The sequence below is a fragment of the Nicotiana attenuata genome, chromosome 9, assembly GCF_001879085.1.
Source record: "Nicotiana attenuata strain UT chromosome 9, NIATTr2, whole genome shotgun sequence".
Taxonomy (NCBI): Eukaryota; Viridiplantae; Streptophyta; class Magnoliopsida; order Solanales; family Solanaceae; genus Nicotiana; species Nicotiana attenuata.
In genome coordinates this window covers 47,093,077-47,110,724 of record NC_031997.1, presented here as the reverse complement: position 1 = coordinate 47,110,724, position 17,648 = coordinate 47,093,077, and the positions used below count along the sequence as shown (strand labels likewise).

The following is a 17,648-nucleotide window of genomic DNA, read 5'->3' as shown; positions in this document are numbered from 1 at the left end:
ACTCTAGTGGTATATCTCCAATATAAGTCTTCTAGTTGGTATCACCTCAAAGAATTTGTAACTTCCATTGTTTTCTATCTTTTGTTTGATGCTTCGATATAATATATTAATATAATTTGGTATAAATATCAAGTAAAGGAGATAGGTCAATTAAGAATTTGACTCAATAGATTCCTTAAATGAGTATCTTAAACCTTTTTTCTCATTTACATGCTTAACAATGGAATAAGAACTCATCTGTCGTGTTTTGGTTAGGATGTCTTTAGGATTTGAACTTGTAGTGTTGTACTTCAAATGTCTAACATAAGAGTAAAAATAACTTATCTTTGCACTAGTGAGCAGCAAAACAATACTCGAAAGAAAGAACTAACAAAAGGAATTTTACATATCTAAGGAGATCAACTGTTGGTACTACTGTGTTCAAAATCAGAAAATTATAAAAGCAAACAAACGTTAGTTCGATAAACAAATCCTAAAATAATTCCGAGCCCACTAAATGCACAATGTGTCCTTAAGGAATTTAATCCCCTCACTGTTGCCCAAGGTATACGGATTAATTCCCCCAGGATAGAACGGAATAACTATTCTGTGATAGCGGCACTTCAAATCACAGAACTTCAAGGAACTCAACAAACGGAGCAAACCACACTTGACACTTATGTTTATTTAGAAAATAATGCAACAATGTAGAAAAGAGGGGAGAATATTTCAGATTTTTTCTTCTCTCAAAAATGAGGTCAAGCCTCTAAATTTATAGACAAAGGAAGGGTGAGATGGAGAGGTGCAATCCAAAAGGTGTCTCTTCCATTTCCCATTCACACCCTTTAAAGAAAAAACGCAACAATCCCCCACATGAATGGGAAATGGACATATGTGAAAAATATGCATGAAAATAATGTGTGATTCGCAAGTAAGGATTAATCGCATCTAGATAAGTAGGTTTCCCTTTGAACTTTCCGTAGTGAACTTATGTCGGATATACTCGATCAATCGGTAGATTTGATATCTTTGAACCGTCGAGCTTTAGTGTATACCTAGACAACCATAAGTCACACAATCAATCCTTAACCGTTTTTGGTTCTCACGGTTGTGTTCGTTTCAGCCATGAACACCGCCTGGTTTCATGAGTGCTTAGAGAATGGGCATTTACTTTCATTCCCCTTAAAGCGGCTTACACTTAACACTCACATAGGTGATTTCTAAACGTATAATCCTATAGACACACTATCTGGTCATATCCTGCCAGACTTAGAAAATCATTAAAAAGCTTTAAGCTTTATTGACTCATCAAAAAGCCTTAATGCTTTACCTTGATTTCTGAACATTGTCTTCATCACGAGAATGGGTTGAGTTATTTGACAATGTTGAACCGTCATTCATAACTTTGTTTGATCTCTTTGAACCTAGCTCTTGGGATCTCCAGTCTGCTAGGTAGAGTTACTGCCATGATGACTTGTCCTAGGCCTTAGACCCATTCCCTTCGATGATCTTTCAACTACCTCTCTAGATAGGCCTTTTGTAAGTGGATCCGATACGTTATCTCTTGACGTTACGTAGTCAATCATGATAACACCACTAGAGAGTAGTTGTCTAACGGTATTGTGTTTCCGTCGAATGTGACGAGATTTTCCGTTATACATAACGCTCATTGCCCTGCCTATTGCCGCTTGAATATCACAATGTATACATATAGGTGCCAAAGGTTTGGGCAAAAATAGAATATCTTTCAAGAAATTCTGGAGCCATTCAGCTTCTTCACCGGCCTTGTCTAAGGCTATAAACTCAGCTTCCACTATAGAGCGGTCAATGCACATTTGTTTGGACAATTTCCAAGACATCGCTCATCCACTGACTGTTTAGAATCGATTGAACCGGTGATCTAATTTTCATCATTATACCCTCTATTATTGCGGGATACTTATTGTAGTGCAAATCATAATTTGGAGTATATTTCAAATACTTCAAAACTCGTTTCATTGTCATGAACGTTCAATGCAAACTTCCTTATGTTGTAGACTAATACGTCTCGACTTGCGATTGCATATCATATTATTGACTACACTTAATGTAGTAATAGTATATTATAACAACAGGTGGAATAATTGGCATCAGTTGTGACCACAACCTTTTAATATATAACACATTTATCAATCACTCCGTCATTTTCAAGCATTTGTATGTTATTTATTTATACGCCTATATGATATACAAATTATAACCTCCATTCATGAAACAAATCCAACTTGCAATGGATTTTGGTCATGTCCATCGGTTGGTTCACCTCATTATAGACCAACGTATTAATACATTCGTTCATGAATGGTCATGTCCATACTAAAACGTACAGACGTATCTTTCTATGAAAAGTCACTACCTTCAAAGTGGCATTATTTCATAAAAGAACTAAACAATATAAATTTTCAATAAAGAAAATGACCTTTCGAGAAAGGCACGTGACCAACTTCCGAATTAGTAGTTTCATCAACTAGTCTTCATTAAGACTAAACAACTGATGAATTTACCAACTACTATATCAATGGGGTTCAAAAATTATATAATTTAGACATTACGTCTAACATTGGCTTTTGTCATCATAAGCTAAAAGCCCCCACATTTTAAATATTTCATCAACATATCATATATAATCAAATAATGACTATGATTTGAAGTATTCTTAACGTAAACACATTTGCTTACACTCATTAATTTTTTAAACCATTTGACAATATTATTTGGTCAAATCTCGCATGTCATTGTTTGGGTGCTTGTCTTAATCTGTAAAGTGACTTGACAAGTCGACACACCTTCTTTTCTTTTCCAGGAACCACGAACCCTTCAGGTTGTTCCATGTAAATTTCTTCCTCCAAATCTCCATTTAAGAAGGTTTTCTTTAAGTTCATCTGATGGATTTCAAGGTCATACACGACGGCTAACGCTATTAACACCCGAATAGATGTCATCCTCGTTACCGGCGAGTATGTATCAAAATAATCAAGACCTTCTCGTTGTCTAAATTATTTGACAATTAATCTTACTTTATATTTGTCAATAGTACCATCAACTTTCATTTCCTTTATGAAAATACACGTAGAACGCAAAGGTTTATTTCCTGGAGGAAGATCAACCAATTCCCAAGTATGATTACTTAATATGGATTCTATCTCACTATTGACTACCTCTTTCTAACATTGTGCTTTCGAGCAAGACATTGCTTCTTTAAATGTTTGAGGCTCACTTTTCAACAAGAATGTCAGAAAATCCCAAAGGAAGTAGTTCTACTTTGACGTTTACTACGTCTTGGATTCACCTCAATAGTGTACTTTCCTTTGCTTCTTCCCGTGTTCGCTTAGATTTTCACTAGACGACTCACATTCCTTTTTATACGGATAAATATTCTCAAAGAATTCAGCATTATCTGATTCGAGTACCATATTAATATAAATGTCGGTATTTTTTGATTTATGAATCAGACAACGATATGCCTTACTATTTGTTGCATATCTTATGAAAACGGAATCAACAGTTTTCGATCCAATTTTTATCCTTTTGGGTTTAAGAACTTGCACTTTACCCAAATATCCCCCACACTTGAAAATATTTCAAGTTGGGTTTTCTTCCTTTCATTCATTTTTCATATGAATGGATTCCGTTTTGCTATGGGGAACTCAATTGAGTATTCAGTTAGCTGTAAGAATAGCTTCTCCCACAAGATCTGGGGTAAACCAGAACTTACAACAAGGCATTTTATCATCTCCTTTAACGTTCTACTCATTCTTTCCGCAATTCCATTAGATTGCGCTTATGAAGGGGCAGTCGTTTGGTGAATAATGCCATATTCCAAACATATTTCTTCAAACGCCGCCTCTATTGCTTTGTAGAGCCAACCACATGAACTGTTGTTTGTGTCATAACAGAGCCAGAAAAACTGGTGAAGTTTTTATTCTTCAAACCAATCTGACACCATCAGAATTAATAAACGGTGAAGTTTTTAATCTTCTAACCGAGTAATACCTGATACCAGATCTAATAAACGGTGAAGTTTTTAATCTTCAAACCGAGTAATATGTGACACAATTAAATTTAATAAACGATGAAGTTTTTAATCTTCAAACCGAATAATAAATTAGAGTAGAAAATTACTAAGATTTTAATCTCCGAAACGAGTATAAAGTCACTTAGACTTTAATTTCCGACAAATGAGTAGAAAGTCACGAAGACTTTAATCTCAACGAATGAGTAAAAAATCATGCAGATTTTGATCTCGAAGCAGGAGTAAAAAATCACGAAGATTTTATTTGCTAAACCGAGTGTAGAAAATCATGAGAATTTTAATTCCCTTTCCAAATGGTTTTTCAACTAAACCATTATAATACTTAAACAATTTGATCTCTTTCTCTAATCAAACACATATATGTTCATTTTACATATATTATATTCATGATCTCAAGATACTTCAAGTATTACTGTAAGCCTAATTCATGTCTTACAACCTTGAAAATAACCATCCACATATATATATTTATGCATGTTATCAAATTCTATATCAACTACTCATAGTTCTTTCATATAGTCAAAGGAATAACAAATTACCCGTAAATACATGTTATTCCTACTCATGCATATATTCTAAATATATAATATGAGATCATCACATAATAAATATCTACCCTAAATTATAGACACAAAATTTCACATATTAGAAATTTAAATATATAAGTGAATAAATTAAAGAAGATAGAGCCCGATATTACTGCAATCGTGCCATTCCATTCTTTGAGCAATGCATGAATTGCAAATTCCTTGCCAAGGTGAATGATGTACCGACGAAGATCTAATAAATCTTCCCAACTGTTATTTTCACAAAAAAAAAAACTTCCATCTTTCGGCTATGTCGCCCATATACGGGTCTGCATTATGCATCTTCTCTAAATTGAAAAGAAGAAAAATAACATGTTTTTCCTGTAACACGTAAGCCACCCCTTGGTTATCTTTCCATTATGTCCTTCCAATAACACAATCATTAAAATATGCCATAACAATACTATCATAAGAATGGCAGTAACCTAATGCCTTTGTATTTGTGAGTTCAAATCCAGACACAAAACCACTTTGTATCCAACCAATAAGATCAAACTTCAAGGCCACATAAGTTTCAAAATTTTTCCTTCTTTAATTTATCCTTGAATAATCAGTGTATCAACTAACATTGCGACCTTACGAACGCAACAAATGATACGACATATTCCTAGGAAACATGGAGGTAAGTTGTGTGTTGTACCAACAATTGTGACTTAATAGCGTGGCTTTTCAAAATGATTCTTTTGATTAAACTATGAATAATGCACAACATGATTCTTCTGTAAAAGGCAAACGGATGAGAAGAACTTTACCCAGCCATCTATAATCATTTCTTATTGTTTACGACTAACAGAATGTGTTTGTTTAGTCTCCAACAAACACCTGTTAAGACGAACACAAAAAAAATATGTTAAAAACATTAAATTCCTTAAGATTGTTGGTACTACTGTGTTCAAAATCAGAAAATTATAGAAGCAAACAAACGTTAGTTCGATAAACAAATCGTAAAATAATTCCGAGCCCACTGAATGCACAATGTGTCCTTAAGGAATTTAATCCCCTCACTGTTGCCCAAGGTATACGGATTAATTCCTCCCAGGATAGAACGGAATAACTATTCTGTGATAGCGGCACTTCAAAATCACAGAACTTCAGCGAACTCAACAAACAGAGCAAACCACACTTAACACTTATGTTTATTTAGAAAATACTCCCTCCGGTCCAAAATAAGTGATTTTTTGGTCTTTTTTTTATGGTCCAAAATAAGTGATTTTTTCAAATTTCAAGAATGAATTAATTATTTTTTTCCTACATTACCCTTGGAGTAAATAGTGTTGGGTATGTGTTAAGAGTGTTTATGTGAATAGATAGTAAAGGTTAATATGGTCAATTTCATTGCTAATTAATGTTAAAAGGTGGATTTCTTAATATGTGTGAAAACAACTAAAAAATTACTTATTTTGGACCGGAGGGAGTAATGCAACAATGTAGAAAAGAGGGGAGAATATTTCAGATTTTTCCTTCTCTCAAAAATGAGGTCAAGCCTCTAAATTTATAGACAAAGGAAGGGTGAGATGGAGAGGTGCAATCCAAAAGGTGCCTCTTCCATTTCCCATTCACACCCTTTAAAGAATAAAGGCAACATCAACCAGCTATGAAAAGAACAAGGCAACAATAGTAAAATTCAGAACTGTTTTATTTCGAGCGTGTGCCTCGTCTGTCTTTTCTAGGTAGGAAATACAGAAACTAAAAATGCATATTATACCCAAACTAAGACTGACGCCATGGCATCCCTTATTAATCAGAATTTACATTAGCGATTTAGCTCATACTTCCCAGACACACATATTTCATCTCCAAATATTCATCCAACCCATATTTAGAACCTTCACGGCCAAGACCTGATTGTTTCACGCCCCCAAATGGAGCTACCTCAGTTGAAACTAGTCCTTCATTTACTCCAACGATTCCATACTCAAGAGCTTCAGTGACACGCCAAGCTCTTTGAATATTTGTCGAGAATATATAAGCAGCTAAACCTGCATTGGTGTCATTAGCCATATGGATTGCTTCTTCCTCTGTCTTGAACTTCAAAAGAGGGGCGACAGGCCCAAATACTTCCTCCTTCGACAAGAGCATCTCACTATTAACTCCAGTTACGACTGTAGGCTCATAGAAGGTCATGCCAAGGCTATGTCTCTTCCCCCCAACGAGGACTTTGGCCCCCTTTGAAGTAGCGTCTTCTACAAAGGATTCAACCTTCTTTACTGCTGCTTCATTAATTAGAGGGCCCTGCTCCACACCTTCACTGAAACCATCTCCAACTTTCATGCTTTGGACAGCTTTTGCAAAAGCATTCGCGAATTTTTCATATATCCCTTCTTGCACAAGTATTCTATTGGCACATACACATGTTTGTCCAGTGTTTCGGAACTTTGTTGCCAGAGCTCCTTTCAAAGCTACTTCGAGGTCTGCATCATCAAAGACGATGCAAGGTGCATTACCTCCTAGCTCAAGAGATACCTTCTTAACAGTGGCAGCAGCACCTGCCATTAACTTTTTCCCAACCATGGTCGAACCTGTGAAGGTAAGTTTTCTTACTTGTGGACTCGCGAGCAGTGCATCTCCAATATCAGATGCATTTCCCATAACAACATTCACCACACCCGGTGGTATTCCAGCTTGAAGGGAGAGTTCAGCTGCTGCTAAAGCAGTCAAGGGCGTGAGTTCAGAAGGTTTTATCACCACTGTACAACCACAAGCAAGAGCAGGGCCGACCTTTCGGGTAATCATAGCCAAGGGAAAATTCCAAGGTGTAATTGCACCAACAACCCCAACTGGTTGTTTTAAAACAAATAAACGCCTATCTGCTAATGGTGATGGAATGATGTCACCATATATACGTTTAGCCTCTTCAGCGGAGAACTCAATAAAACCAGCCCCATAACTAACTTCACCAATGGCCTCTTTTAGAGGCTTCCCTTGCTCTAGTGTCATAAGCTGTCCAAGTTCTTCTTTGTGGGCCATTATCAAATCATACCACTTCCTTAAACATTTGCTCCTTTCAGCAGCAGTAAGTTTGCTCCAAGAACTAAATGCATCATAGGCAGAAGAAATTGCATCGTTTGTCTCCTTCCCACCCATGCATGCCACATCTGTTATTACCTCTCCTGTTGCAGGGTTGTATACCTTTATAGTCTTCCCATCATATGAATCAACCCATTTCCCTCCAATAAGAGCCTGACTCCGCAATAATCCAGAGCTTTTCAGCTTAGCAGCAACACTTTGTGCTTCCGTCGTCATCAGACGCACGGGACCTGAAAGTGAGGAACGATATAACATTGCACCAGCAGAAAGTGCCATTCTCATACGCCCACGAATCATTTGCATCAGCACACCAAAATTCCAACAACAAGTATCCAATGCTTACTCCGAGTAGTACGTTACTTTCCTGAAGAAAAAAAAGTAAAGATGTGCAACAATAATCAGACATAACAATGTAGTTCTTTTCGAAAAAAGCGAAAAAGAAAAAAGAAAGAAAGAAAGAAAGAAGAGTTACATTTTACGTCTCATTATTGTTGCACGAGTTTACTTGTTTTACTTCAGAAAAGTTATGTACTACTCAGTACTCGGAGAATGTAATTCAATAAGATTATTAAAACAAGAAACGTGCAATTATGCATGGAATGAATAAACTAAGATAATCAAACGGATACCACTCCGAAAGTGGGGAAAAAAAGAGAGAGACAAAGATGAGATGGAAGAGGAGTGCAATGCCTCTAAGTTTATGTTGCAATGCGCTTTCCTAAAGTGGAACAAATTTAGAAATTTCATCTCACTTCTATGCTTTTCTCTTCCAAAAACAATGAAATAAGCCAACAAGAGAGAGACTAATGGTAATAGAGTTGTAAATTCACCAACTACTGCAGATTCCATTTAAAATATCTATCAAGCACAAATCCAGCTCCCTACCCAATCAGTAAAATAAAAGAATACAGCGATCATATGTAAGTCCCCAAGCAATCCAGTATCCAAGGTATATCATCTCATGGACAACAATTAATTATCGAGTTCATTTCACACATGGTCACTGAAGTTTACTCGTTGTATCATTAAAGTCAGAAAACTACTTTTTAAATCATTGAAAAAAAGTGAACTATATGCTAGTTTATCAGAAAATACATCTCACTTCTATGCTTTTCTCTTCCAAAAACAACGAAATAAGCCAACAAGAGAGAGAGACTAATGGAGTTGTAAATTCATCAACTGCTGTAGGTTCCATTTAAAATATCTATCAAGCACAAATCCAGCTCCCTACCCAATCAGTAAACAAAAGAATACAGCCAGCATATGTAAGTCCCCAGGCAACCCAGTGTCAAAGATATATCATCTTGTAGACAACAATTAATTATCGAATTCATTTCACACATGGTCACTGAAGTTTACACATTTGTATCATTAAAATCACAAAACTACTTTTTCAATCATTAAAAATAACTGAACTATATGTTAGTTTCTCAAAAAATTACATCTCACAGGAAAGTCAAATTTCCAGCACCAGGTAAAGTGTAGCGACCCTGCGCGAAATTAAACCGTAAATTACCTAACCTAAATTTAAAAATTAGAAGTTAGATACTACTAATTCTCCTACGGGTTGATCAGTCAAGTTCTCAAACAACCCCCGGCCAACAACCTCACAGGAAAAGTTCCACTTTCACGACAATGAAGATCCACTTATTTCACATTTTGACAAAGAATAACACACCGGAAAAGGCATAATCCGGCCAATTTTTTTTTTTTTTAAAACAATTGGATTAAACAGCTGAAGCAGCTACTTAATATAAATGTAAATCAAACTTCCATAATTCAATCTCAGCAGCAGCAAATGAAAATCATGGATCACGATAAATTAAGAAGAGAACAACAGACTAAGGGAACATCTGAGGTTCAGCAAACTGACCTTTTTTGTTGTGAATTGGGAGATCTACCACAGAAGAAAGACTAGGGAAGAGAGAGGACGGCGCCCGCTGTGGTTTCACTATTCTTATCTTTCATTTGAAAATGCATTTATTCCTTTAATCAATATGACACATCGAATACCACCAACCACCTGCACGTTAAAATAAGAACGAGCATTATGACTTTCCAATTTATGTGACACGTTTAACTCGGTGAAATATTTAAGAAAAAAATTTAAAAAATTGAAATTTATGCTTTAAAATAAAATTAAAATATTTATATGATCATAAATAATCTCATTAAATGTCAACGTAAAAATTTTAAAATTAAATTATTTTTAAATACATATAGGTAATTTTTTTTTTGGTAACTAAATTATTTTATTAATCACCAAGTAGCAATTACAAAACTATAGCATAGCTAACACAGCTTGATCTGCGGACAGCAAGGCCAATGAAGATCAAATTTATCGGGGGTCTGAGTCGTGTCTTGTCCTTGAGTCCTCTCTATGCCTCTCATGTCTATTCTTCTCTATACTCATCTTACTATACTACCTAGAAACATAGGCTATACACAAAAGATTTGTTCCTAGGAGTGACTCTAACACTAACTATATAGGCTATTTCTTTTGAAATCTACTCCCATGTTCTGTTTTTCTTCTCAAAGATACGTCTATTTCTCTCTATCCATATGTGGTAAGCTACTTCTGCATATATCATTCTAAACACCTACGCATGCTGAGTTTTGCCTTTAGCTTCAGAAACTGACCATTTGAGGAACTGCTGCGAATTGCTAACTCCCAGAAATTGCCTACCAAGCCAGCTACACATTTTACTCCATACTTGAGTAATATATTCACACTGCCCAAACAGATGGTCTCTTGTTTCCACTTCTTTCCTGCACATTGCGCATTCTGTATCAACATTAATCTTCCAGTTTGCTAGCCTGTCACATGTCATCAATTTTCCCTGTACCATGAACCACATTATAAACTTTGCTTTTGGCCTTGCTGCATTGTGAAACATCAATGTCTTCCATTCCATCCTTCTGTAGTCACCAAGCAAATGAAGGTGTATTTGTCTGATCATGCTTTTTTTCTGGTTTGGTAAAAACTGTCCAGCTTCCAATACACTATGTGCCTCAATTACTTTTCTTACCATCCAACATGCTTGTTGAGGTATTGACATTGTACTCATTTGTTGATTTTTGATATAGTAAGTATGAATCCAGCGGATCCACAACTTGTCTTGTTTATGAGCTAGATCCCATCAGGTTTTGGCTATAGCTGCCTTGTTCCACAATTTCAGGTTTACTATATTAAGTCCACCTCCTGCCTTAGGTAAACAAACTCTATCCCAGGCTATCAGAGCCTTCTTTGTGATCTCGTTTGCCCCAGACCGGACATAAGACCTGCATATCCTCTCTACCAATTTGATCACCTTTGTTGGCAGGATAAACAGTTGTGCCCAAAAAGCCTGAATCCCAAACAGCACACTTTGGACTAACTGGACTCTCCCTGCATATGATAGAGTCTTAGCAGTCCAAGAAGTAGTCCTCTTAATCATTTTATCTAAGAGGTTTCCATTGCATTAAGCTCAGTTTCTTTTTGGATAAGGGAACTCCTAAATATTTGAAAGGAAGTTCACCACTTGCAAGTCCCAGCATCTGCAGGATTTGTTGCCTTTCTGCCACAGGAACCCCTCCAAAATAAGCTTCACTTTTACTAAGATTTGCTTGTAAACCTGAAACTTGAGTGAACTGATTGAACTTCTGTTGGATTGCTTTCACTGTCTTCAAATCACCTCTAGCAAATAGAAGCAGGTCATCTGCAAAGCTTAGGTGAGTGATCCCAAGCTTTGCACACCTAGGGTGATATCTGAACTCTTTCTCCTCCTTCAAACTAGCCAGATTCCTGCTTAGGTACTCCATTGCAATGGCAAATAAGTATGGTGACATAGGGTCACCCTGTCTCAGTCTTTTTGCAGCATTGAAAGGTTTTGTTGGCTCACCATTAACTACAATTGAGTAGTTGACTGTCTGGACACACTCCATAACCCAGGATATGAAACAACTGGGGAAATCCTAGTTCCTCCATCACTTGCTTCATGTAATGCCACTCTACAGAATCATATGCTTTTTGAAGATCTATATTAATCATACATCTAGGAGATAAGTTTTTCCTAGTATAGGCCTTCACCAGTTCATGCGCCAATATAATATTATCTGTTATCTTCTTCCCAGTTATGAATCCTGCTTGAGCTTCATTGATCACTGTACCAATAACACCTTGTAATCTAGCTGCTAGGACCTTGGATATCGGTTTATACAGGACAGTGCAACAAGCTATAGGTCTAAATTCTTTAACAGTTTTAGGCTTAGACACCTTGGGCACCAAAGTTATAGCTGTACAGTTTATGGCTCTATATAGCTTTCCAGACTTGAAGAAATCCATAACAGCTTCCATGACTTCATCTTTTACAATAGGCCAAGCTTTCTTGAAGAAAAATGCATTGTAGTCATCCACACCAGGTGCTTTATCATCACCTATAGAGTACAACCCTTCATAGATTTCCTCTGTAGTCACATCTCTGCATAACTCAATTCTTTGCTGTTGAGTGAGTTTAGCTCCATTACACATGACCATTTTATCTATAGCAGGGAGTGTTTGGGCAGCAGTTCCCATCAGTGATCTATAGAAGTCAACTATCTCCCTTTGGATACTTTCTGCATCAGTTATCCTATTGCCACCAATAGCTTGCAACTCTACAATTTGTTTTCTTTGGCTCCTTTCTGTCATTACAGTAGAGAAATATCTAATATTAGAGTCACCCAACTGAATCCATTTTGCCCTGGCTTTTTGTTTCAACGCTCCTTCTTAAATCATACTCCATTTTTCCAAATTCTGCATCAACTCCTTCTCTTTCCTTAGCAGATCATAATTGCTATCAGCATCTATGATTTTCTACACATGTTCCAGCTCAATTCTTCCCAGATATATCTTCTTCTTAATAAACTTGAATTCCTGTACATTAAGTTTCTTCAATATTGTCCTTAATGCTTTGAGTTTCATCCACATATTCTGCATTTTCTGCCTGTGAAACTTTTGGTTCCAGATATGTTGTACTTCAGACATAAATCTCTCATGCTCAGCCCAAACATTAAAGAATTTAAAAGGAATTTTCCTTCTTCTCTGTATCTCATTAAATGTCAGACACATAGGAGCATGATCAGATATAAATGGTAGTTCATACACAGTTGCTATATGCCCCCCATTGCATCATCCATTCATAGTTCCCAAAGACCCTATCTATTCTGCTCCATATTCTGTCCCCATCATCCTGCTTGTTGGACTAAGTATAATAGTGACCTTCCCAATTCAGTTCATTCAGCTTTAATTCTTGAATACAATTGTTGAAGTCTTGAGTTTCAGCTTTTGTAACTGGATTCACATGCTTCCTATCTTGCAATTGCAGAACAGCATTAAAGTCTCCCCCAATTATCCAAGGAATGGTTGTCATTTGATCCATTACTTTTAGATTATCCCATAACTGCCTTTTTTGATCAACTTATTATATCCATAGACTATAGAGATTGCATATTCTTCATCATTCACAGCATTTGTGACAGTACAGTGAACAACCTGTGCTTCTGCTTTAATTAGCTTCACTGTATAGTAGTTAGAATCCCATAGAACCCATATTCTACCATTTATTGCAGCATTGTAGTTATTAATCATCTCCCATCCAGGTGCTATGTGCTGGCTAACTTCTCTAGCCTTATTCTCCTTAACTCTTGTTTTAATGATCCCTGCTAGTTTAATATTTTTGGTTTTCAGATAGTTCTTCAACTCCTTCCTCTTATACCATTTATTGATACCCCTAATATTCCAGATAATCCACTTCATTTATTGAGTTTTAGATCCCCCACATCTGTCATGAGGTAAGGTAGAGCTTCCACTTGTACTTGCTATTCCTCTTTTTGCGCTGCTTTTACTAGGTTGTGGAGTTAAATTGGGAAAGTTTTCAAGACTAAAATCCAAGACTTGGTTCTTCCCCTTATCCACTGTCTCTGTGATAGTGTTCCCTTTATCTCCAATTGACTGATATTGTCTTGCTTGCTGCATTTGCTCTGATAAACATTGCTGGGATCCCTCCTTGTCAATCTCTGTTGGTCTATCTGGCATTCCATTTGTCTGAGGCACCTCTATATCAGCTGGTCTTGCTTGTGCCTGTTCTACATTCCTTACATCATTTGTAATAGGCCCTTTGGTTCTCCACTCATAGGTAATTTCTTTGGCTCTCTTCTTATTGTTGGTTGTATCTCCTTCTGTTCTTTAGGTCCTTGATGAGTATGACATATATGCCCTATAACTTGGCATTTGTCATAATGCACTGGCTTCCATTCATATATTATTTTCTGTTGAAACATTCTTCCTATAGGGTCCATCACCATAATCTCAATAGGCAAGATTTTAGTCACATTTACTTCAATAAGCATCCTTGCATAAGAGATTCATGTTTGCTTAGTGGTACACTCATCAGCAAACAGGGGTTTACTAACAGCACTAGCAATTTTACTTAATGCTTCATTTCCCCAACAGCTCATTGGCAATTTTGGAAACATCACCCATTGGGGAATATCAGTTAAGAATTCCTTGCTAATGTCAAAATCTGGAGACCAAGGTTTGAGAATTATTGGCCTATTTCGTATAGTATGAGGACCAGCATAAAAAATTCTATGCATATCAGATATACTTTGGAACTTTATAACATAATAGCCATCTTCATGAAGAAACAAATCTGGTTCTGCAATATCAAGCCAGTGTTGAGCAATATACCTTCCCATAGCATTATATCCTGGATTTTCACCCACAATATAAGCAATCATCACTGCACTCCACCTCTCTTCTGCTTCCTTCACATCTTGCATCTCAAGTTGTACCACAGTTTGCTCATCTATAATCTGAGGAGGCACATATTTCAGTGCCATTCCATGAGTAGCAACTCGATTTTGTCGAAACAGCTTTGACCACAATTTGCGCTCAGGTCGTCGATCTGTAGGGTTCATCTCATGAGCTACTGAATTCACTTCATCTCTGCATCCATTAGCTTCCTCTCTTTGTTCAATTACAGTTTCCTTGCTTGGTTTGACCTGCATCGCCACCTCTGTTACTGTTCTATTGGAGCTACCTTCAATTCTAGCAGTATCTTTCATCAAACTTTGCTTAGCTTGAATTGAAGTGCTCAGAGCCAGTTTTCTACTTATTTCTGAGCTATTTGATGGATCAATTTCACCCTTTCTTTCTCCAACTCTGTCGTGTAGCTCCAGTGTCTGCATGTCCTGTCCAGCCTTCAATTTGTTACTAATTGAGCTTCTGATGTTAGAGATCGGTGTCTTAGGAACCTTCCTTGGTCTTCCTCTTCCTCTACCTCGCCCCTAGCCATGGCAGCCACACTCGGCGCACATTTAGCTAACGTGAGCTGAGAGAATGGTGAAGACGAGATTTTTATATAGGTAATATTATTTTTGAACAAACTAGTCTATCACATAAATTGAGATAAATAGGCGGATCAAGTCGAATTTTGGAGTGTAATACAGATCAAATTAAAAGCATATTAGGATAAGCTTATAAGCTGGTCAAACTGTTCATAAGTACCTTTAACCTTATTTAGGCATATCCAAAGTGAAAAGCTAGCATATGGCTTTTCAACTTATCATTTTACTTATAGTTTGACCAATTTTTTAACGATCTTATCATTAATATTTTTTCTAATTCTCAAAATACATTTCTCAAAACAAAAACCGAGTTTTCTCTCCATTCTACATATGTGGACCTCTTTTACCTTACAAATATACTTTTAAATTTATTTTAATTATTTTATCAAAAGAACAATTTATAAGCACTTTCTATCAAATACATCAACTACTTACCATTAGTTTCACCATTTATCCAAACATAAATTTTTTATTGTAAAATCAGTTTCACTTAAAAATGCTTATCAATATTTAATGCTTATCAAATATTTACTATCTACTAACCCAAACGAGCTCTTAATAAACAAGTCATAATCTAATTTGTCCGAAATTTGCTTGATTCAAATGAGTTGGATCAAGAATGGTCAAATAACGAGCTAAATTTTATATTTTGCCTTTTAAAGATGTAAAAGTTGAAGTATTTTTCTAAAATATTAGCTTAAATTCTCCCAAAATTTACATATTTTCAGTTACCAAATTAGATTTTATACGTTTGGGTTTTGCGTTGCATTTTTACCCTCAGGTTATAATATTTTAACTTATTTTGACCCAATAGTTTAATGAATTATTTAAGTTCAACTCATTGAGTCAAGTAAAAAAAATCACGATTCAATCCGTCTAAAGTTGAAACAATTGAGGGATTTGTTAAAAGAAATTAATGTGCTAAATTTAATCTACTGTTTAGTATTTTCATGTCGAATTGTTCCCGCTTAGGTATTTTTGCTGCTTTGGTAATTCGATGATGAAAATTAACTTCAATAATTTTATTAGATTCTGATTCTAACAAATTTGAATGTTGGGGTTGGAATTGGATAACTCGAACATTAATAAAGAGTGGATATTTTTCAAAATCTAAAAGAGCTTTGAGAACAATACTTTTTGATTGGAAAGCACTTTTCTATGTAGAAAGATGGAATATTCACAAGATTTCTAAAGAATATCCAAATACAATTTTGTTTGTCTCAAAATTTTCATCAAATGTACTTCTCTAAAAATTAATTGTTGGAAAGCCATCAAATATACAAACTTCTCACACTTCTCCTCCGCAATCCATTTTTTCTTTTAAACTGCATATGATCCCTGACTTGTTAGTTTGGCTCAATTTGAACTAGGGTGGGTTATATGTAATGGCATATTCCGAAAAGCAAATTTAAAAATAAAACTAGAGTATACACTTAAGATTTGAACTAGTAATATAAAATAATATTTTTGAATTCATTTTGTGACTACACTATAAAATTCTCTTACGGAACCTTGAAGCAACGGAAAAGTTGTCTTCGCGTGACCTATAGATCACGGGTTCGAGCCGTGGAAGTAGCCACTAATACTTATATTGGAGTAGGCTATCTATATCACACCACTAAAGATGTATCTCTTCCTCGGACCCTGCGTAAATAAGAAATACTTAATGTGGGGGAACTCGCACGTGCGATGCTTGCAGGGGAGAGCTAGTAGGAGCCATCCCATCCCAATAGCGTATATTTGGAGCTCAATATGAAATCCTATTTTCTTGCAAGACATGTTCGGATAAGAAAAAACTCCAAAAATTGCTTCGAAATAAGATCCTTGTGCTGATCCTTTCCTAAACCAGAACCGACCTTTCTATCCAGTATCTAGTAGTAGGACTAGTAGAGTAGAGGCATTACTGGGCATGGCTTCCTCCATCAGTGGTTGTGCTCCGAGCTACCCCTTTGTACTAGAAACTTCATTCATATCAAGAGGATTGAGAAGCTACATTCGTCAGCGAGAAGACTATCACCAAGAATGCATAAATATCTTTTTTTTGCTAAGGAAATGGAATACCTCATTACTAAAAGAAAAGGAGTATCTAGTTATTACAAACTAGGGGCAGTGATCGCATAGCGATCCTTCCCAATTTGTCCTTATTGAAAGCATTTAAAACAGAATGGGGAGGTGTGTCCTAGAACATTGTATTATCCACTTCTAGAGTTAGTAGAGTCAATTTTCGTCCATATTTTGCCAGTGCATTTGCCACAATACTGCCCTCCCAAAATATGTGGCATATCGCGTTCAGTCCCACAACATCAAGAAGAAAACTGCAATCATAAAGAATCTATGAGTAGCGATGACTATGAGTGATAAATAAATTGCATAATACTTGAGAATGGAAAAGATATTTGGTTAAAGCAAGTTCCAATCCTGCTAATAAGGCAAGTAGTTTAGCATGTAGGGCAATCATGGCAATGGTGCTCTTGGCGTGGCCCACGACCCATGAGCTCGTGTGATCTCTGATCATCCCTCTTCACACCACTGATGTGGCTGTCGGGATTGAAAGAACCATCTATTCCAAGTTTATAGTGCGTTGGCATGGCGGGAGCCAATTGATGGGGATGGAG

General features: G+C 36.3%; 1 protein-coding gene across 2 annotated transcripts; it reads right to left on the bottom strand.

Moving 5' to 3' along the window:
* Positions 6,234-9,666, bottom strand: LOC109232389 (succinate-semialdehyde dehydrogenase, mitochondrial). Of its 2 annotated transcripts, none has more exons than XM_019398132.1 (2): positions 9,539-9,666; positions 6,234-8,029 (listed from the first exon to the last, which is right to left on the bottom strand). In XM_019398132.1, exon 2 carries the CDS (start codon positions 7,966-7,968, stop codon positions 6,400-6,402), a length of 1,569 nt encoding a protein of 522 aa, XP_019253677.1. In that variant the 5' UTR covers positions 7,969-8,029; positions 9,539-9,666; the 3' UTR covers positions 6,234-6,399. The 2 variants fall into 2 exon arrangements, with proteins under 2 accessions (XP_019253677.1, XP_019253678.1); XM_019398133.1 differs by having other exon boundaries at positions 6,234-7,895.

What these genes read in the sequence shown, in the direction of transcription:
- LOC109232389 (XM_019398132.1), bottom strand. Translation starts at nt 7,968, where the DNA reads ATGCAAATGATTCGTGGGCGTATGAGAATGGCACTTTCTGCTGGTGCA.